Raw genomic sequence first — 22,304 nt, forward strand, 5'->3', positions numbered from 1 at the left:
AGCTATATTTAATTTATTTTGAACTTAATATACAAAAAATGTTTTGTTTTTGTTTTTTGGCTTTTTAATCCAACTATATACAATTTTCCGCTAATTCCATATACATAAAATGAAATGGACCAATAGAAAATCAAACTTTAACCTTATTTCTAATTGATATTGAACTCTGTTACAATTCTCTAATCAAGCTGCAAAATAAAATTGCAATTGCAAAAAAGACTAATATTATTATTATTAATCTGTACCCTTTTATTTATTTATTTATTTATTTATTGAATTCTCAGGCACTTTGTTTCCTCTTCTTGTTCTTTAAATTTATTTATACGTTACTGTTTTTTTTAGTTTGATTCTTTTCAATAAAGTTGAAAAAATAATTAATTGACAGGATACATTTATATTAATTGATTGATTGACTGTATTTTTCCTTAAACTCATAATATTTCGTTTTGTTTCGGTTTTGTTGGCTGAAAGCTGGATGCCGATCAGCTGATCTGGGTTTGATTAACTCCGCCTGTCGGAGCAGAAGCAGCATGGAAGCATCTTCACAGGATGAACGTGTGAACTCATAACTGGACGTTGTCTCGTGTCTGTGCTGAATATCTCGGTGAGTTTTGTGTCCTGCGGGTTTGTTTTGTGTTTCTGGCTGCAGCTCAGGATGCAGCGATCAGCTGATCGATCCTCAGCTCTGTGTGCAGATCACAGCAGCGTTGAACAAACTCTGTCTGTCATCCTTCCTCTGTAAGACTGAGAGAAACAGTGCTTTCATTTTCAACAAACACTCTACCGGTTTTTAATATTATAAAGAACGTGAACTGCATGTTTCTTCTTCGTGGATATTTCTAGTTTTCTGGTGTGCAGATGAAAAATGCAAAGTTAGACTTTACGCAAGCTTCTCCTGCGATATTCAGCTGTATTTTAACGTGTCACGAGAAATTAAAACCTTTAAAGTCTCCTTTAGTGATGCAATGATGCGACTGTTTCAGTCCCGATACCGATACCTTTGTGTATGGATCGATACCGAGTACCGATCTGATACCAGTGTTTAATTAATGAGCTGTTTGCTGGGGGAGACTGGGATTCTTGTATGTGTAAGGCAACATCAGGCTCAACTTAAACAATTTAACAAATAAACACATAGATATAAATATGCTGAGTTGTTATTTATTAAAATAATGGCGTCTGATAGCCGATGCAGCTGTTTTTTTGTGTCATCATGAATGTTTCTGCTCCTCCTGCAGCCTGGAGTCATGCTGCCTCTGAAGGAGAAGGACAAGCCCATCGTCCAGAAGCTGCTGTCTTCCGGCTGCTGCGCTCGCTGCGTCCTCAGGTTCTGCTGCATCAGCGTCCAGGCGGCCTACAGGAAGCCCCACCAGGTAGGACCGATGCTGCGTTCAGGAGCTCCACACACATCTGCAGCTCATTCATGAAACAAGCTTTTCTTATCGCCATCATGTCATCTTCTCACAGGAGACGCTCAAGGAACTTCAGACTTTCATCAGCGATTCAGAAAATGGCAAATCCCAAGATTCAGCAGCACCGGAGTCCACGGAGGAAAACAACAAATCCCATGATGCAGCGGTGTCAGAGGCAGCTGAAGACCCACCGAGTAAAAAAGCTAAACTGGATCCGGGCCTGGTGACCGACGCGCCGCCAGAGGAAGACTCTGCTGCTGTCGTCACGCTGAAGGATGAAGAGTCGTGCGTGTGTGTGGTGTGTTTGGGGATTCTGCAGGATCTCTGTGCCCCGAGTCGGGCCGTCAAGGTGTGTGCTGGAATATATCACCATGGTAACCACAGGGTCAGACTGTACTTGTTGTTGTTGTTGAAATGAGGACTTGTTTTGTTGTATTTTGACAGATCGCGGAGGCAGTGAAGAGAGAAAACTACAAGTTTGACACGTTGGTGCTTTCTGTCTCTCTGCCGGCTCAGCTGTGTGTCCGCGAGGTCAGAGAGAGAGTGTGTGTGTGTGTGTGTGTGTGTGTGTGTGTCCGACCAACAGTCCAAAACCCAAAGATAATCATGTCATAATTATATTAACACATATGATAAAATAATAACACATGGACTTTATGTAGCATCTTTCTAGTCTTTCAACCACTCAAAGTGCTTTTTTACTCTATATGTCACATTCACCCGTTAACACACGTTCATACTGGAGGCTGCTGATGGCGTCTGATCATTCACACACACACACACACACACACACACACACACACACACACACACACACACACACACACACACACACCGAACAGTTTGGGGTTCAGTGTCTTCAGACTGGAGGAGCTGGACATCGAACCACTGATCTTCTGATTAGTGGACGACCTGCTCTCTCTCTATATATATAACAACAATAATAACGCCACAGACAGCAGGTTTGAACGCTGTGAAGATGAACAGGAAACAATGTTATGTTTATTATACATAATATAGTTTGATAAAAACTACTTTAAGCAGCGATACATTAAGGATCAGTCGCAACACATCTAACAACATCTGGACAAAACGACACATAATCTAATGCGAGAGGAGCTCACAGACTATAAACCGGACAGTGTCTCACTAGTGCTGAACGGATGATAATATGGAGCAAAAAGAAAACAATTACATCAAAATAAACAAACACTAAGTTAGTGGCTCACAAGCTGAAAACTCAACAAAACAAAGACATGATTAATAATAATAATAAAAAGAATGATTGTAGCATCTTTCATACATGAAATGCAGGTCGAGATACTCACATAAAAACATTTAATGTACTTAACAAATCAAATGTTGCAAACAAGCTATAAGATATAATAACATGTAATTTAAAGAATAATTAAAAATAAAATATTTTAGCAGTAAATCCTCAGATTTTACTGGAAGTAGAGAATGTTTGATATTGCTTCATAAATGAATTAAATGATTAACAAACAGAAAAAATAACAAAATTATTTAACAATTAATTAACAAAATGATTGGTAAATTCTCTAATCGTTTCATTATTAGTATTAACTGATCAATAGATGAATCTGTGGTCTGTTTGTATAAAAATGCACATTTTCTTTTGCACATTTCCAAAACGTCATCTAAAGAAAATGTTAAAACTTCATTCAGGAGAAAAGAAAACGTAGCAAAATAATCCAAACTCAACGGTCTGCTTACTAGCTTTCAGAGCTTTTACCCACATTTCACAGTCTTCATCATGTAACGGAGCCGTTCACGTGTCGGATGCAGTAACTTCTACCTTCGATCCGCTTACATAAACTAGAAACTTCTGTTAGATTGAACATTTGTTTTTAACTGCGGACACTTTTCCTTTGGTGGTGCGTTCACTGACACTCTGACATCCAATAATTCATAAAAGGCAACAGGAGATCATTATACTTTTCAGCCTCGTTGGTCCAAAATCAAATCTAGATGACACACATTAAAGGATTTTTTCTTATTGTCAATAAATCCCATAAAAAACCAAAACCGACATGAATCTACTAACAAATCTCCAGAGTCTGATATTCCTCTGCAGACCTCCGTTGTTCCTTCATTACCACAAACATTCGACTCAACTCCACACTCACCGTCCTGCTGCCAGAAATTACTCGTGTTCATTAGAGCAACAAATGTGGATTCATCTGCTGCTGAAAATAGTCTCCAACAAACACACCGTTTCCTTGTTTATTAAGCAAAACAAGACAGGAAAACAAAACTAGACAAGAAAACAAGCTCAACCTCAATAATCTTCATATCTCATCAAATTAATGAAGTACATCAAATATAAAAGGACATAAACATCTGCATAGTTTTATTTTAGTTTTATCAGAAGATATTATTAAGTTCCAAGCAACATGTTGTTACATTAGACATATTTTAATGTTTATTTTATTCATATTTTAATCCTGCAGCACTCCTGTTGGCTCCATGTGAAGAAAGAAGTCAGGTAAAGATATTTAGTTTCACTTGTACATCTTTAAAAACTCGTCACTGTGTGTCCAGGTCAGGTGTCACGTGGGATCAGAAAATAAAATAAATCGTATGTTTCCTCGTTCAGAGAGAAGAGCACCGTGCTCGACAAGGACGACGTCGTCCAGGTGAAGGAGGCCTTCAAGTGGGTCATGCAGGGCCTGGTCGCCAAGGAGCTGGGGGGCGTTGCCGTGGTTACCAAGGTGGTTGAAAGTTCCCAAACTTGATTTTACATATTTGTATTTTGATTTGAACTTTTCACATTTTCAGAGTCAGTCTGAAGATTTAAAGTTTCTTCTTCTTTTCTCCCACTAACGTATCAAAATGGTTTTATTTCCCACACTGGATGATAACTGGGACGTTCACAGACTGAACTAACTTTCTATATCTTTGTTTCTTCAGAGTGCGTTCGAGGTCGGTGTGGAGTTCACACACCCGGAGACTGACGCTGACTGTCATTTCCTGTAAGTCCCAAACGCTTTGAACTTTCCAGCTTTTTCTGAACCCTAAAAGAGTCGATTTACTCCGGTTTTAAAAAAAGATTACAGTCGATGCAGTAGAAACAGAGATATCGTCTTTTTTTTATTCCATGCGTTCTTCTTCCTTGTCAAAACGTGGTGCCTACATTACCCACAATGCAACTCAAATCTATTCTAATGTAGCCCGGAGCTGCAGGAGTCTGATAACCTCATTTATTTCTAACTCCAGACCTCCAGATTATTTTGATTTTAAAGGACCAGTCTGTAAGATTTAGTGGCATCTAGTGGTGAGATTACAGATTGCAGCCAAATGAATACACCTCCCCTTCCAAGCATGCAGGAGAACCTCCGGTGGCCACAAAAAACACCCTCTCTAGAGCCAGTGTTTGGTTTGTCCGTTCTGGGCTACTGTAGAAACATGGCGGTGCAACATGGCCGCCTCCGCTCCCTATGTAGATATAAAGGGCTCATTCTAAGGTAACAAAAACACAACAATTCTTATTTTCAGGTGATTATACACTAATTAAAACATACTTATGAATATTATATTCAATTACTGCCAATATATCCCTTTAAATCTTACGTACTGGTCCTTTAAAACTTTATTTATTTATTTTTTTGGAACAAAAATTAGACAAATTACATACAAAACAGAAATGAAGATGCCAAGAGATAAAAAGTAAAGCTAACAAATAAGGCATATTAAATATACTTTATAAGGATACTTTGAAATGAAAATAGAATAGTTAATACTACAAATTCTTTAAGAAAATATTACATAAAAGAAAAGTTGAGAGTATGACATGCGTTTGTAAGCTTCACTGCTTTTGCATAGTCAGAGAAAATGCTTTAAAAACAATAAAGAAAGGTTTAACGTTTATTAACTTTGCTCCTATGAAACATGGAACTCAACCAAAAAAAATAATAATAAAGTTAATAATATAGAAATGTTTGGATTTATTTATATCATAGACATGAAAACCAAACAGCACATGTTCAAAACCATTTCCAGACTTGTTGTCTTCATCTCCAACCAGTTTATCAGCTTTCACTCAGCTGTAAACTACTGTTTACACATACAGTATTCAGTATTACTCCCAGAGACCTGTTAACATACTTCAATGTGTAAAACTGGTTGAAGTTCATCTTTAAGTTCCTGAAACACAATCCGTTTTCACGCTGAAGCATTTAGACGAAGAGACGTTGGGATGAATGTCGGAGTTCAAACTCCTCGATCACCAACTAAACTAATCAACAATAACGATGTCGAATATCTAAACTAACGATTGTTTTCATTATCAATTAATCTGCCAATTACTGTTTCAGAGGCCACATTGATGTCTTCAATTTGCTTATTTTGTCTGATTAAAAGTCTAAAATGTTAAAATATTTAATTTACTGTCATTTACGACAAAGAGAGCCATCAAATTTTTGGCATTTTTGCTTAAAAATGACAGAAATTATTGATTTTGTGTTGATCAGCTAATCGGACAGGAACATTATTAGGGTCAGGATTAGGGGTTAGGGTTAGGGTTAGGGTTAGGATTAGGGTCAGGGTCAGGGTCAGGGTCAGGGTCAGGGTTAGGGTCAGGGTCAGGATTAGGGGTTAGGGTTAGGGTTAGGATTAGGGTCAGGGTCACGGTCAGGGTCAGGGTTAGGGTTAGGGCCAGGGTTAGGGTTAGGATTAGGGTCAGGGTCAGGGTTAGGGTCAGGGTTAGGGTTAGGGTCAGGGCCAGGGTTAGGGTCAGGGTTAGGGTTAGGGTCAGGGTTAGGGTCAGGGTTAGGCTTAGGGTCAGGGTTAGGGTCAGGGTTAGGCTTAGGGTTAGGCTTAGGGTCAGGGTTAGGGCCAGGGTTAGGGTTAGGGTTAGGGTTAGGGTTAGGCTTAGGGTCAGGGTTAGGGTCAGGGTCAGGGTCAGGGTTAGGGTTAGGGTTAGGCTTAGGGTCAGGGTTAGGGTCAGGGTTAGGGTTAGGGTTAGGGTCAGGGTTAGGCTTAGGGTTAGGCTTAGGGTCAGGGTTAGGGCCAGGGTCAGGGTCAGGGTCAGGGTTAGGGTTAGGCAGTTAGGGTTAGGGTTAGGCTTAGGGTCAGGGTTAGGCTTAGGGTCAGGGTTAGGGTCAGGGTCAGGGCCAAGGTTAGGGTCAGGGTTAGGGTTAGGGTCAGGGTTAGGGTCAGGGTTAGGGGTTAGGGTCAGAGTTAGGGTCAGGGGTTAGGGGTTAGGGTCAGGGCCAAGGTTAGGGTTAGGGTCAGGGTTAGGGTCAGGGTCAGGGCCAAGGTTAGGGTCAGGGTTAGGGTTAGGGTCAGGGTTAGGGTCAGGGTTAGGGTTAGGGTCAGAGTTAGGGTCAGGGGTTAGGGTTATGGGTCAGGCTTAGGGTCAGGGTTAGGGGTTAGGGTCAGAGTTAGGGTCAGGGGTTAGGGGTTAGGGTTAGGGTTAGGGTCACATCTAAGCTGACCTCTGACCTCCTACACTGATTGGATAACATGTTTCTTGTTTCCTGCAGTGCATCAACGTGTCCCGACTGCTTCAAACCCACCAAGAACAAACAGGTGAGAAAAAAAAAGCAACTTATTGAGACGCACAGCTGCCGTATTTAAACGTTCATGTCCAAAACGCCACAATAACAACTGAAATATAGAATCCTCACACTGATATAAAGTCCTTATGAGTCTAATACGGGATGTGCATTATTTTTTCATCTCTAAAATATGTTTCAGTTTGTGTTATCAGTCATTTAAAACGTGTGTAGATGTGACTGTGTTCAGTCTCAGCACTTTCCTATAAATAATAAACAGCAGCTTCTTATTCTCGTCTCTCCAGTGTTTATTCCAAATAAATGTTGCTTCTGTGAACAAAAACACTTCCTGTGCAGCAGAGGAATTTCCTGGGAAAAAGAAACCAACTCATGGAAGTTAAAGGACAAGTTCACAGTTTTTCAAGTCTGTGTTAAAACAACAGTCAGGAGCCCGAATGAGCAGTGATGGAGGCCAAAATGTCCACACAGTCATTTAAAAGTTGATGTGAAGCTTATATTCAGCTTCATCAGTCTGAGTTAGTCATATCAAGTGGATATCTGACACATCTACAGTCTTTTTAGCATCAAATTCCCTCTTTGTGTTTCCCTGTTGAGCTGCGGTGGAAGTATAGTAACAAAAAGAGGGACTTTGACACCAAAAAAACTGTAATGTTGAAAGATATCTACTTGATTTGACTCATTTGGACACTGAAGCTTCATATTCAGCATCTAACTGACATCTAAATGACTGTTGCTTTAATTAATTAATTTGATTTATAGTTCAGTTGTAGAACAGGCAGGAATCCCTCTAAACTGTAAAACACATGATATCAATTAAAGAGAAAAATACAGTTTTATTTATTAGTTTATTGATTTGATTGATTGAGTTGTTAGATAGTTGATTGATTGTTTTCGCATGTGCAGCATTGCATGAGAAATATATTCCAGCAATATCTTTATTGATATTTTCAAGTAACATCCGACAGTATAAACACACGTACAGTACGTTCACAGAGATTATGAAGGATAATATCAAAGGCAAATAGTTTCTAGTCCAACCTAAAATAAAGCCTTCCTCAAAACATAAAATAAATATAAAGGAAAAATTAAATGTAAAAAAAAAAAATGTTATTCAATGTTTAAAATTCTGCATTTCAAGACTGAAAATATCATAACTGGAAAAAACATCAAATCGTTGCTTTGTGTCTCTGCAGTCCATGTTCACCAGGATGGCGGTGGTCAAAGCTCTGGAAAAGATACCTGACAGCAGATTCCTGAAGTAAGCGTCGTCTTTATCTGTCAGATCTTTATAGAAAAGTTAAAAAATTATATTAATTGTTGTTTATTTTTTGTCTTCAGACATTACAGTTGTCCTCCGACACGTCCGACCTCCAGCTGCTCCCCTCAGGACGTCCAGTGTCTCCACGTGTCTGTGTTTGTGGCGGGTACTGTAGGACACTTTTTATCCATTTTTATGTCTTTATAAAGAAATTTAAGTGTTTGTCGGGTCAGATTCACCTCTCTTCCTCCTGATGTTCCTCCTGATGTTCAGGGAGGTACAACAAGTTCTGTCGCAGTCTGCCTCAGACTCCCTGGGTGATCGATGGAGAGAGGAGGATGGAGTCGTCGGTGGAGGAGCTGATCGCAGCGCCCATCCTGTCCGCCTTCAGGGCCGACGGTGAGTCCGCTTGTTGATGGCAGGTTGTGGCTGCAGCTGGAGGACGGTGGTGTTATGCTTAACGATAATCCTTTTTATTACAGGATTTAACTTCTCCTCGTCTGGCAGGGAGGACGTGGACGTCCGGACTCTCGGAAACGGTGAGAAACTCTTACAGAGTGTTTTGTTACCTGAAGTGTGAAGAATGAAGCTGTTCTTACTTCCTGTTTTGATGTAATTCGCAGGTCGTCCGTTTGCGATGGAGCTGCTGAATCCTCACACGTCCCGACTGAGCAGAGTGGAGATGAAGCAGCTGCAGGAGGTTCTGATCAAATCCTTCAGTTTACTGTCAGACTCCTTCACTCACATAGAAAACAGTCACTGACTCACATTCAGTTTTTAGTCACGCTAGTAATGATTAAGGCCTCAGGGATGATGGTGGTTGGTAGGTTGGTTGGTTGGTTGGTTGGTTGGTTGGTTGGTTGGTTGATTGGTTGGTCGATTGGTTGGTTGGTTGGTTGGTTGATTGGTCGGTTGGTTGATTGGTTGGTTGGTTGGTTGATTGGTAGGTCGTGGGTTGATTGGTCAGTTGGTTGGTTGGTTGGTTGATTGGTCGATTGGTAGGCTGGTTGGTTGATTGGTCAGTTGGTAGGCTGGTTGGTTGGTTGGTTGGTTGGTTGATTGGTAGGTCGGTTGGTTGATTGGTCAGTTGGTTGGTTGGTTGGTTGATTGGTCAGTTGGTTGATTGGTAGGTCGGTTGGTTGGTCGGTTGGTTGATTGGTCAGTTGGTCCACCACTTTGGTTTACACTGAAACATCTTGACAACTATTAGATGAATTGTCATGACAGTTTGTTCAGACATTCATGTTTCCCAGAGGATGAACCCTACTGTCTTTGGTGATCTTCTGACTTTTCCTCTAGCGCCTCCATTAGGTTGACCTTTGTGGTTCAGAGTAAAATATCTCAACAACCATTCAATGGATTTCCCTGAAATTTACAGCAGATATTCAAGGTCCTAAGAGGATACATGCTAACAACTCTGGAGACTCTGACTTTTCCTCTAGCGCCACCATGAGGTTGACCTTTTAGTTCTTTATTGAAATATCTCAACAACTATTATTATATAATGGATTACTGTGAAATGTAGTTCACACATTCATGTTCCCCAGAGGATGAACTGTAAAATCTTTGATCTCCTGACTTTTCATCCAGCGCCGTCATCTGGTCACATTTATAATTTGTCCGATACTTCGTGTAAGAGCCGGTTAACGAAGGTTCTAGTGATTTAAGTTAGATTTTGCCCCAAAACTAGAGTTTAAATACCTGCAGAACATTCTCATCTGTTTCAGCTGTACTTTGTATTTAGTGCTAATTGGCTAATATTTGCATTGCTAACACACTAAACCAACTTAGCTCAAGTAAAGCCTCATAGAGTCTTTTTTTCCCCAACAACAAAGCCACATTATGGCGACATTTATCAGTTTTGTTAACTGTTCAACCTTTCTGCTGGTGTCCAGATCTGGTCCGGATTAAGATATCAGAACAGCTGTGGACATTCATGGTCCCCAGATGATTTTGGTGATCCTGTAATCTTTTCTACAGGGCCACCATCACCTGCACTTGTTAGTAAATGTAAAAATATTGGCTCATTATTCCCCAGAGGATGAACCCTTTTGTTTCCAACCGTTATGCTTGTTCTTTTATTTCAGACCAGCCTCAGGACAAAATCTAAAAGGTTCATCCTCTAGAGAGCATGAAAGCGTTCATCAACGTTCATGGAAACCTGACAAACAGGTTTTTATGTTACTGGTGTACAAGATGGTCACCATAAATAATGAATCCTCAGGAAATCATGAATATCCACAAAAAATTTGGTTGTAGCAGTGATTATAAAACTGATGTTAACTCTTCATCTTTCTGTTAAAAGCTCTCATTAAACAATCGCACCTGCACAGAGATTAATGTTCTTACATAAACATAAAAAACAGTTACCAATGTTTTGTTTTTTCTGTTTTCAGACCATCAACAACTCTTCAGACAAAATCAGAGTGAGAGACCTGCAGATTGTTACCAGGTAAGAAACTGAACCTGCACTTTACATTTATTTTATATGATTAAAGCATCTTTTAAATCAGTATTTTCAAACAATATCATTAAAAAAGTATATTTGGGGGCATCAACAACAGAAATGTAGCTTTGAACACTTTAATATTTTTGATGTTTGTAGGGCTGCAACTAAAGATTATTTACTATCTATTATTATCTATTTACTATATTTACTATCATGTATGATGAGGAAAAGCTGCAAATATTCATAATAAAGAAGCTGGAAACAATGATTGTTTGGCATTTTTGCTAGAAAAAACTACTTAAATGATTAATCAATTATAAAAATAGTTGCCTATTAATTTTCTGTCAATCAACTAATCGATTTAAGAAGTTAATATCCTACATTGACCTACAGCATAATTCACATGAATAAATTGATCTTCAGAAGCAGCTGTTACTGTTATCAAAATACAAATGATCAAAAAATCAGAAATTTAGAAACAATTTATTTTGTATGAAACACTATCATTGACGACATCATTGAACTGAACTGTGTGTGTGTGTGTGTGTGTGTGTGTGTGTGCGTGTGCGTGTGTTAAACTGCAGAGAGGCTATGAGTCGGATGAAGGAAGGCGAGGAGGAGAAGACCAAGTCGTACACGGCGCTCGTCTGGACCCAGAAACCCATCCAGAGAGAAGACATCACCTTCATCGACGACATCAAGGTCACTACAACACACACACACACACACACACACACACACACACACTTCTACCTAAGTCCGTCTGTGTGTTTGGGCTGGAAATTGGAGAAGTCTGATACTCAAGTATTGAATTGATATTTGGTGTATTGATTGTCTGATGTTACCTCGTTCAAAATCCTTAAAATCACTGATATTTTACCTTTATTTGATAGTTAAAAGTGCAGAAATGACACGTGGTTTTCATTTTCATGTAAAAAGTTGATGCACATTTTCAAAAACTACTTGAAAATGTCCTTGTGTTAAGTATTTTACCCCCTGATCCTACAGCAGCACCGGTAGGAAACTCTGTCTGTCTGTTTGTCCCGTCAGGATCTGACTCTGGACCAGAAGACCCCTCTGAGGGTTCTGCACCGCCGGGCGCTGGCCGTCCGACAGCGAGTCATCCATAGCATGAACGCCCGCTTCCTGGACCCACATCACTTCCACCTGGGCCTGAAGACTCAGGCCGGGACGTATCCTCACACCACAACTTCACTTTTTATCTAAGTTACAGAATGATTATCATCTTTTATATTTTAATTTGAGCTTTAAAGGTGCGACACACGACATTCAGCCCCACCAGATGTCAGAAAGCAACTATTAGCTACATTTATTAGCAGCTAAACAGCAACTAAAATACGTTTCTGAAAACAGGATCTTGATCCATATTTGATCAGCGCTGCTTAGTTTGATCTGAGTTTCATGAGCCGTGTGTTCAGAAGCTGCTTTTATTTATTTATTTTTTCAACTTTATTGAGTAAACGACGCGCGCGTTTGTTTTGGTCTGAGATGCTGGTGCTCTAGTGCGACATCTAGTGGAGCTGAATGTCTTTAAATAGCACCTTTAACATGTAAAACACACAGTTAAACTTAGCGTAAATTTCCATAGACGAGTGAAATTCTGGTCATTTCCTTTAGATGTTTTTTTGGGAAGAGCAAAGGAGCAAGTTCAACATATCCAGGCTTTCTTTGTGTGAGTTGGCTCGACAAACCCTGAAACTCCAGATCAGAGATCTGAACTGTCTTTGTTAACTCAGGCTTTCTGCTTCAGGGGGCGTTTGTTGTGTCATTTGACTCTTTTTCCACACAAACCAGAGCGATCGTGAGCCGCCTGCTTCAGTCAGGAGGAACAGATGATTATAATGGAGAGCTGTGAAGAATATAAATACATTATCACAGAAAAAAGCAACGCTGTTGCTGCAAATAAGGCGAGAGAGGAGTTCTGGCAGAAAACTGCTAATTGTGTTAATTTGTTAATTAAAAAACTAATTAATTTATTTATTAATTACATAATTAGTTTATATACTTATTTTACCACTCAGTGCCTCCAACATCCAAAGCTCTTATATTGAATTGAATATTATCTGATAAATACCAATTTTTGTTCAAAGTATTTCTTCATTAGTTTTGTTTGTTTGTTTTTTTAATTTGAAATACAATTTGATCTATTGTGTTATAACATTGTAATCCCCTCCCACAAGTAACCCTAACCTCTCGCACCGTTACAAATTTACAATATGACATCAAATTAATGGTCAGTCTGATAAAAGACTAATCTATTCTCTAACCAGTGTTCTAATAGCTGCAGTAGCAGCAGTATTAAACAGACTTGGCAGCAAATCAGGTAGTTAGTGAAAGTTCAGCGCTTTTTATTGTCGATTTAAGCCTCAGAACATAACCTGCTCCAGACCAGGTTAAGTTTGCAGTATAGGTTACCATGGTGATGTAGCCAGGTTAAAAGAGAGACACCTTTGTGACATTGAAAACCCTGCAGGCTCAACATACCACTAATCTGGCTTCGTAGTAGCTACAACCCCTCAGGAGTCTAAAGTCCATAAGTCATGATCGCTGCAGGGTTTGGTTTTACAACGACAGCATCAGCCAGCAACAGACTCACTTGGTGACTTATGGTTTTGTTTTTTACTTATTTTTTTATTGTATATTTTTGCCTTTTATTATAGGGTGAGTGTAGATGAGACAGGAAATGAAGGGAGACGTGCAACACAGGTCTGCTGCCGGCTACAACCCGAGGAAGTGATGTGGCATCTTTATCAGTGGTCTGCCAGAGAGCGCCGACTTCTTGTTTTGTTTTAAAATAACTCATTTTAAAATAGATATTTAAGCAGCATTCAAAGGTTTTATACTTGGCTCTCTGATAACGAGACTGACAGCAGCCGAGAGGTTCACAAAACGCTCCTTAACATCAACCGACAGTTACATCAAAGAGTTCGTCCACGGAGACTTCGGTCGCACTAAACCCAACCTGTGTCAGCTGCTGAAGACCGACACGGACATCCTGGAGCTGGACGTGGAGGTCAGACCAACAAATCAAACCACGATCTGACGTTTTTCACTTGTTCAGAACCTTCAGTATATAACTAATAATAGTAGAAACAGCAGTTACAGTACGTGGAAGTAGAACGAATGTCTCTCTGATCTTTACATGTCTGTGTTTTCTCCGTCAGTCTGTGGACGTGGACTGGCCTCCTCCCATACCGGAGTGAACGCCGCCCTGCTTCACTGACGCCGGCCTCGTCGACCTTGGCGTCCCGTGTGGAGTGAGACGTCCGAGCCGTCGAACAGATTCAGAGCGTGTGGAACAGGAAACCGTGACGTCATACAGTCCTGCTGGCTGCTCCATTTATGTTTTGGTTCTGCAAGTCAAGGACGTGTAGATCACAGGAAATAACCTTACAACGCAAGATGTTAATTTAATAAAGAGTAAGTTTATATGTGAGGTTATAACGCTCATTATACACCTGAACTTTTTCTGTATGTGGTCAGATGGAAAGAAAAACCTTTCATTGGCACCGACTGCGGTGTTGTACTTTGGAAAAACAGTCGTCAGTCATGTGACGTTTGAGTACAGTTGAAGAAAAGGTGATTTCTGTTCTGTTGGATAAGAAGCAGACGAGTCCTGAACTTTTTAAATGTCAAATCTGTCCTGCAAATGCAAACAGCAGCTTCTGTTTTTTGTAAAGAATCTCTCTAGACGTGTTTTGAGATGTATATAAATACTCTTCTTTGCATTATAATTTGTGTCATTTGTGTTCATTTCAAAAGTTTTCCTGCTGGTTTACTTCACTGTAAACACTTACAGGTTTCCACATCACACTCGTGTACGTTGCATACTGGACAACGATTGGCTCCAGACTGGTTGTGATGTCACAAATAGAGAAACTTTCTATTTTCAGCAGATAAATAAGAAGCTCAAACGTCCGACTGTAGGAACAAGAAGAAAAAACACAGTTTTATGAGGACGGACTATAAATAAATAAGAATTTGAGGTAAAGTGAAGTTAATTTTCTCTCCTCAGCTCTTGAGGGGCAGATAAAAACAGATAAAATTAAGAGTCACGACAACAGAAACCCTGAAATGTATTTCTTTTAATTTAATTCAAAATAAATACTACCACGGCAACGCAAGTCCACTACTGGGTTCTTGCCCTAATGTTTTGGTAAGAAAACAAACAAGCAAACGATCCAAAAAAAAAAAAAGAAAAAAAAAAAAGAAAAGAAAAACTGAATAAAAAGAGACTTCAGTTAATGCATCCATCATCATCATCATCATCATCATCATAAACATCATCATCATCATCATCCTTCAGCGACTTTCAAGAGGTGCCTTTTTTTTTTAAACGACTGAACAACATACAAGGTAACACTGCCTAGAATGACAAACATAAATAAAAACGAGTACTATGGTACAAAAAAAAAAAAGGAGGAGGAAGAGGAGGAGGAGCAAGGGATGATGGGATTGGAACAACCCGATGAAACTAGCACTGCAAAAAAATAAAAACGTCGGCCATGGTCCCAACTTTTTTGTATTTTTTTTTTTCTTCTTTCTTTTTTAAAAGAGGGTGAAGGAGGGAACAAAGATGACAGTGCAGACTCCACAGTTACAGTCATGTCCTCTCACAGAAATCAGGAGTCGGTTATTTACTGGGGGCAGGGGGGGCGGGGAACCACGGCAACGGAGGGAAGGCAGGGAGCGGGGTTCGTCTCCATGGAAACATCCTCTGTGGACGAGTCGAGGCGGTGTATCAACCCGAAAGACAAAAAAAAAAAAAAAAAATTGGTAACAACCAATTTAAGGGTCCAGTCTTTGACACGATCTTTGTTTTTTTGTTGTTTTTTTTTCCGTCTTTTTTGATTTTTTTTTCTTCTTAAATGCAGTTTTGAGTCGTTTGTGTGGTGTTTTTTGTATTTTTTTCGGTCACTATTCTCATCAGCAAGCTTGAAGTACAGTCACACAGAAAAAAAAAAAAAGTTTATGTCTCGTCTGTCAAGATGCCACAAAAAGACCCCAAAGGAAAAAAAAAGAAAAAAAAAAAGGCATTGCATATTTACATCAACAAGGTGTTTTGGGGCGACTCGACTTTTTTTCTGGCAGTCCTCACAGTCTTCATACATGAGTGTCTCACGGCTCAGTTTTCTCGTGATCGGTGACATGATTAGTGATTTATTTATAACCTCGGTTCAGGTTTAAAAACATGTTTGTGTGTAAATACATTTTTCTTGTAATACTGATACAACAGACAGGGACAGAGCCCCCCCCCCCACCCTCCCGCATCTGGAGCTGGAAGCCTCGTTTCTGTTAATTAAACTCTGATTTATCATCTAAAAACAGTCTTTGTGTATCTGTGTGTGTGAATATTTCTTTATTCTTTCTGAAAGACCTTGACTTGCTCTGGTTCGTTATGGTTTTGTATGCTCTCAGGGTTCCTGCACAGTTTTCAAACCTTTATGAAAACTTGACTTACTCGTTTTGATATGTTTTCATGTTTCTCTGAATAATAAAGTCTTCAAGAGTATGAGAAGACATCAGAAAACTTTTCCACAGTCTTGAGCAATTGCAGATAGCTTTTTAAGACCTCCAGACCTTTCCGGACATGTGCAGGAACCCCGAGGAGTGTGTGTGAAGTTTGTTTCTGCTTTCTAGACTCTGAAGTCGGCAGTTTTTTCCCACAGACATGAATCAAATTTGCTGGGTTCTCACAGGCAGTAGTTGATTTAAGGAGGGGGGGGGGACATGTTAGTCTGGTCTACCTGACTCACTGATCCTTTATCTGACTGAGGTTTGTGCGAGTTAGAATCTACGGCCTGAAATATCAGCAGCCTGACTGTGCTGTGTATTGATGAATCCATGGAGCTGTCCATGGTGCTGAAGTAGAAGACGGATTTGTAATGACGCCTTCTTCCCTCAGTCCTGTCTATAATATTCTCTCAACTATATACTATAAATACTCAATTCTATACTATATTGTAGCTTATATACTCTACAGAGTAATATCACCTTCATGATCAAAGTCACAAGTAGCAACGTGTAGTCGCGGAAGAGCGAGAGGATCATAGAGACGCACTGCTGCCTGTAGTATTCCTGTAATATTCCTATAATATAACCCCAGACAAATTCACCTCTGTAACAAAATATTTTAGGGGAGACATGATTACAGATATAGTTTTTACTATACGATGTTTGGTGTAACCTGGGAGAAGAGCAGGTCATGTGACTGAGGATATTGACCTGCACTCAGCTGCTACAGTTACATAATTCGAGGTAAAGTTCATACCGTCAAACCTACGGTGTGTTTTGAAAAATAAGGATTATTAATACGCTTAATGTCCACATCTAGTAAAAGAATCGGCCGACACAAAATATGTATTTGGCCTTATAGCAGTTCTATTAAATCGAGATTATAATCGCCATTATAATATCAAGAATTAGGCTAGGCTTATATGATAATCCCATTGCCCCCCCCCCCCCCGTTAAAAACTAACAAATCATCTACTGCTCACAGGTGCAACGGACCAGAAGAAAACACCACATTTAGCTTTAACTCTCGGCTGCTCGCGCAACATATGAATGATTTTAGAACTTAGTGGATCAGTACCTCTAAATTAATCAAGCTCAGATTTAAATTAAATTATTAAATCAAGCTCGAACAGGTGATCACACTTTAAAAAAAAATATTAAAATCTTCCTCATCCACTGATGAAGACTGTGAGATTTGGTGGAAAATCTTGTAAGTTAAGATTTTTTTTTGGTCAAACTTTGCAATTTTTCAGGTTTTGTCTTCCGTACTGAAACACTAGAAGGTGACGTACAATCTATTGTGATTGAACTTTATACAACTGATCCAAGCTTTAAACTTCCTGTTAGGTGGTTGAGTGGTTTAACCCACCTGCTCCTCACTTGTTTTCTTGTTTACTGTTCTTCTTCTTGAATTTTTGAATTGTTTCTGCTCTCATGTGACATTACAGTACTGTGCAGGCTTTGCAGGTACAACCATTAGTCCAATACACTTTTTTTTTTTTTTTTAATAAATTCAAAAGCTGCCTGGATGCCAACAGTGTTTTTTTTTTTTAGCAGAAAGCTGTGACAGCACTGAAACTACAAGACTGTTTATCTGAGCAGAGCGTTGAAGCTGAAACTCTTGTTACCAAAAATATCACCAGAACAATGCACAAAACTGAGCTTTCAGTGGGAGGAGAAAACAGCTACATGTCTTAAATATACACGAGAGGAGAGTTTTCTTCACCACACGAACCGGGTAGTAAAACTAAAGGACTTGAATGATTGTTGTAATTCATGCTTCACTAAAAAAAGGAGTGCAAACAGCATTCGAGCCACCTGACGAGAGAGAATACATCACACATGATGGTTATTTTATAGATTCCAGTGTTTTTAGACTCACTATATTTAAAAGGGACTTCTTTTAAGGGCAATAAATAAATAAAGGTTTCAGTATTTCCGCGTCAGAAACATACAGTATATTCCTGACAGTGCAGAGAAGGCTTGTAGGGAGAATTTACAGAACACATAACAGTTAATTAAATAAATAAAATAAGATAAATCTCAATAATTTAAACATTTTTAGAGTGCATTTAGGGAGACTTACTGACTCCTGACATAGTTAATCAAACACACCTGGAGTCGTAGTGAGAAACCAGACAAATATGATTCAGTTCGGAGCAAACTGCCGACTTCAGTCTGATCAGAGCGGAGAACTCACAGCTGTTTCCTGTTTCTGAGTGTGAATATGTGTGTGAATATGTGTGTGTAAATGTGTGTGTGTGTGTGCTATGATGACAGCATAAGGTTGACCCCCATGTCCCACATACATACAGTACAGTACATACATACATACATTAAGCCACGTTTCCCTGTGTAAACATCCATTCCACTAGTCCTACAGCTAGGATGAGCAAACAGAAGAGAGAGAGAAGGAGGAGGAGGAGGAGGAGGTGAAGAGGAAGAGGAGGAGGAGGAGGAGGAGGAGGAGACGAAGAAGAAGCGGTGAGAAAGCAGAGAAAGGCCTCGTTCCCCTGCCGGCTGTGGAAAGCTGGAGCGGTTAGCTGAGTTTGAACGCGGTTGTGCTCTGTGGCGCCTGAGTGAACTGTGCAGTTTCTGGCAGTTTAGTGTTTCCTGTTTCCAAAGAAAAAAAACAAAAAACTTAAAAGTAAAAGCGCAAGAAAAAACAAACAAACAAATGGGTTAAAAATAAAAATATATACGAGAGCAAAGTAGTAACACTGCAACGATGAGAGGAATGATACAGACTCGTCCATTCTTGTTTTCTGTCTTTCTTTTTTTTGTTTTTTTTGTAGACAGTGATTTCATTGCCATGGGATTGGGGGGGGAGGGGAGGGGGGGGGGGGGGTGTGCGTTGCCATGGCAAATGTATGAGAAATTTTTTTTTGTAGTTTTTTTTTTTTTCTTGTTGAGTGAATCACGAGCCATGCACTTATTCTCAAATAAGAATGACCCCTCACAACACCCCCCCGAAACCCGCCCACCCTCTCCCCGAAAAAACAAAACAAAACAAACAAAAAAACAAAACAAAAAAAAAAAAAACACCCTGTCGGTATGATACGAAACATCTGCACACGTAAGGCAACATTTTTGGTTTTTTGTTCCCTAAAACGGCTCTTCCAAACCAAGTGCAAAAAAGTCAAAAGAAGAAGAAGAATAAAAAGGGCAGAAACGACAAAAAAAAAAAAAATAACAACAAAGATGAACGCAACCCGGGTCGACAACTTAATACTGACGGAGAGAAGAAAATAAATAACAAAAACATTGCCTTCTGCAGTAAATAGCGCTGAAAATGTAGGAGACTTATTTTTTTTTTTTTTTTTTAGTGTGGGGAGACCGGCTGGAGTCTATCCCACTGTGCAAAAACCTCTTTTAAAGTCCCTAAAAAGACTTCTCCCCCGTCTGCGAGGAGGCAGAGAAGGAGAAAAAGAGGGGAGACTGGTATTTTTTTTTTTTTTTTCTCTCTTCCTAAAATGGCTACGTGTTTTCCTCAAAATGGCCACGAATGGGGACAATACTGGCTGGCTGGCTGGGCCCGGAGCGCTCGCTTCACTCCCGCCCGCTGGCTGAGTAGGAGAACTGTGGGAAATGAGGCCTTCGCTCGTTGTCCGCCGCGTCCATCCCGTCCTCGTCATCTAGAGATGGAAACAGATGCAAACAAGAGACAAACGTTAGCTCGGTGCTAAATACTAGCATGGTGCTCTGCTGCCGGTCCAACACAGTGAAATATCTTCACGACTACCGGATGGGTTGTCATTACATTTAGTAGAGAATGATGAGTTTGGTCATCTAATGTCATTTCTAATGCTGTTCAAGTCTTTTTTAGTATGAAGTTCCCTCCTTGTGTTTCCCTGTTGAGCTGCAGTGGAAGGATAGTAACAAAAAGAGGATGACTACTTTAGATTTAGACAGCTGCAGCCTCAAATTATTCCAATTAAACATTTGACTAAATGTTTGCATGAAACGAGGGCTGTGGATTTTGTCTAATGACACAATATGTCTGATAAGATGTCACTGTGTCATATTAGGAGATCATAGACTCATAAATTCTTGCCGTGACTTGGCCGAGAGACATGACGGACTACACGTTGGTACCAAGCGGCGACCTCCGGGGCTGTAAAATGAAGCCAAATACTGCAGTTCCTTGAATGACCACTTGAGGCTCCAAAAGCGAGTCAATCCCCATAGACTGTATAAAAATATGGACGTAGTTACCGTGACGTCACTCGTTGGTTTCTGAAGAGCGGTTTTGAAGCTCAAAGTGAGCCGCTCCGGCCGTCGCCATCTTGGCAGTGCGTGACGCTGCCTAACTCCCAGCCAATCAAAAATGGGCAAAGAGGCGGGCCGAATGGGTGAAACAAGCCACCTAGCGGCTGGCGGACCTGTCACTAAAAGCAGCCATGTCCTTCATTATGCAGAACTTTACGGCTTAATAAAATTTAAACGGGCGAGTTATAAAAAAATTCACCCCCCGTACAGTTGTCATGAAAGAGGAAATTAGCTACAGAGACCAAAACCGTTGTTTGTACCAGACTGTAAACATGTTTATTTCTGCTATAAAGTTGGGCATTTTAACATGGGGGTCTATGGGGATTGACTCGCTTTTAGAGCCTCAAGTGGCCATTCAAGGAACTGCAGTTTTTGGCACTTCCTCATTGGCTTCATTTTGCAGCCCCAGAGGTTGCTGCTTGGTCAATCCCCATAGTCCTACGTCTGTTGGGACGGGTTATTATCAGGCTGATGTCTTATAGTCTGAACACAGGCAGCATCTCGACATGTGTCATCTCGTCGGGATAAACGCCGTCTATCCATCTAATATTTGTTGTACTGTTTCCAAGCGTCAAACACATGTCGACTCAGTAAATCAGCATTTTATTACTCTTTATGAGGAACCTGATCTGTCGGTCTGGTGTCAGTGCAGGTAGAGATGGCGGATTCATAGACGTGCTTACATTTTTCCGGCGGAGTGATGGTGATGGTCTGTGCTGTGAACTCCTCGTCGAAGTAGCGTGTGTCCGTCTCTGAGGAGACCTGGGGCTGGAAGGGCGGGACCAGCTGGAAGAGACAGGAAGTAAAGTGAAGAAGATGAGTTTTCTGTCTACAACGAGTCGGCTGAACACCGTCAACAGACTGTAAATCCGTTAAATTAACAACAACAGGAATAATCTTTAACAGTAACCTACAAATATTTTGTTGACTACAAATGATCATCTGCAGGTTTGACTTTTAGAGACGTGAGGCATCGTTTTGTGTATTTAGATATTATTTCACACTTTCAGAAATATCTGAGTGTCATAATTAAAGGACAGGTTTGTGTCTGACAGGTTTTGTTGGCTGTAATCATTCCTCCTGTTTAAGCTGACCGTTAAAACATGACTTCATCATTTGCTTTTAGTGTCCATATATAATATATAATCCACAGAAAATCCACTCACATGTTTATTTGAAGATACTACGAGACTTCAGACGTCCAAATTAGTCAAATCAAGTGGATATCTTCTAAAGTTGTCGTCTTTTTTTAGAACTAAATCCCTTCTTTTGTTATCTTTCCACTGCGGCTCAACAAGGAAACACCAAGAGAGAATTTAACTTTAACATTGATGCTCCTTTAACTTGTCAAACCAGGACTAATGAAGCCTCATATTCACTTCAGATTTTTTAAAAAACGTTTAAAATGAACAAAAAGTATTGAGAGGTAACATTGAAGTAGTTCCCAAAAAAGTTATTCCCACTGTGTGTTTCAGTTTTCATTTGGGCTCTTGACTATTGTTTTAAGACACACTTGAAAAATTGTGAACCTACAGCAGAAACTTCTCTATTATTTAAAAAAAGAAATAATGAGACTGAAGCCAAACCAAACGTAGCTCAATCAGGTGGAACTTGTGATAAATTTGGGCCTCATGAGGAAACCGAAGAAACGAGTGATTTAAACAAATTTGTGACATTTATTGATTTTCTCTGAGGTCTGAATGAAACGTGCGAGGGGTCCAGATCTGTCGCACAAGTCATTAACAGTCTCTGACTTCCTTCACTGAGGAGTAAATTACTTATTTGACTTATTAAGTCAATTAAATATGACAATGAAATCAACTAAAACAAATCATATGCGAAAT

At 39.9% G+C, this 22,304-nt stretch overlaps 2 protein-coding genes across 4 annotated transcripts in view; one reads left to right on the forward strand and one right to left on the reverse strand.

The window, feature by feature from the left end:
* The first annotated feature begins 496 nt into the window (after positions 1 to 496).
* On the forward strand, positions 497 to 14,411 carry pus10 (pseudouridine synthase 10). Of its 2 annotated transcripts, none has more exons than XM_042399244.1 (18): positions 497 to 604; positions 1,239 to 1,373; positions 1,468 to 1,761; positions 1,857 to 1,943; positions 3,884 to 3,918; positions 4,030 to 4,144; positions 4,344 to 4,405; positions 6,917 to 6,962; positions 8,143 to 8,207; positions 8,288 to 8,373; positions 8,481 to 8,606; positions 8,690 to 8,746; positions 8,831 to 8,907; positions 10,604 to 10,659; positions 11,241 to 11,358; positions 11,707 to 11,849; positions 13,591 to 13,690; positions 13,842 to 14,411. In XM_042399244.1, exons 2-18 carry the CDS (start codon positions 1,248 to 1,250, stop codon positions 13,878 to 13,880), a joined length of 1,632 nt encoding a protein of 543 aa, XP_042255178.1. In that variant the 5' UTR covers positions 497 to 604; positions 1,239 to 1,247; the 3' UTR covers positions 13,881 to 14,411. The 2 variants fall into 2 exon arrangements, with proteins under 2 accessions (XP_042255178.1, XP_042255186.1); XM_042399252.1 differs by lacking the exon at positions 497 to 604 and adding an exon at positions 643 to 738.
* A 4,833-nt stretch (positions 14,412 to 19,244) lies between these two features.
* akt3b (v-akt murine thymoma viral oncogene homolog 3b) overlaps positions 19,245 to 22,304 on the reverse strand; it is a 32,264-nt gene continuing 29,204 nt past the window's right edge. For both annotated transcript variants that reach the window (XM_042433515.1, XM_042433524.1), the window contains 2 exons: positions 21,144 to 21,246; positions 19,245 to 19,826 (listed from right to left, as the gene is read on the reverse strand). In XM_042433515.1, the coding sequence (XP_042289449.1) occupies positions 19,741 to 19,826; positions 21,144 to 21,246 (189 nt within the window). In that variant the 3' untranslated portion in view covers positions 19,245 to 19,740. The remainder of the gene's footprint in view (positions 19,827 to 21,143; positions 21,247 to 22,304) is intronic.

Source organism: Thunnus maccoyii, chromosome 2 (genome assembly GCF_910596095.1).
Source record: "Thunnus maccoyii chromosome 2, fThuMac1.1, whole genome shotgun sequence".
Lineage (NCBI taxonomy): Eukaryota > Metazoa > Chordata > Actinopteri > Scombriformes > Scombridae > Thunnus > Thunnus maccoyii.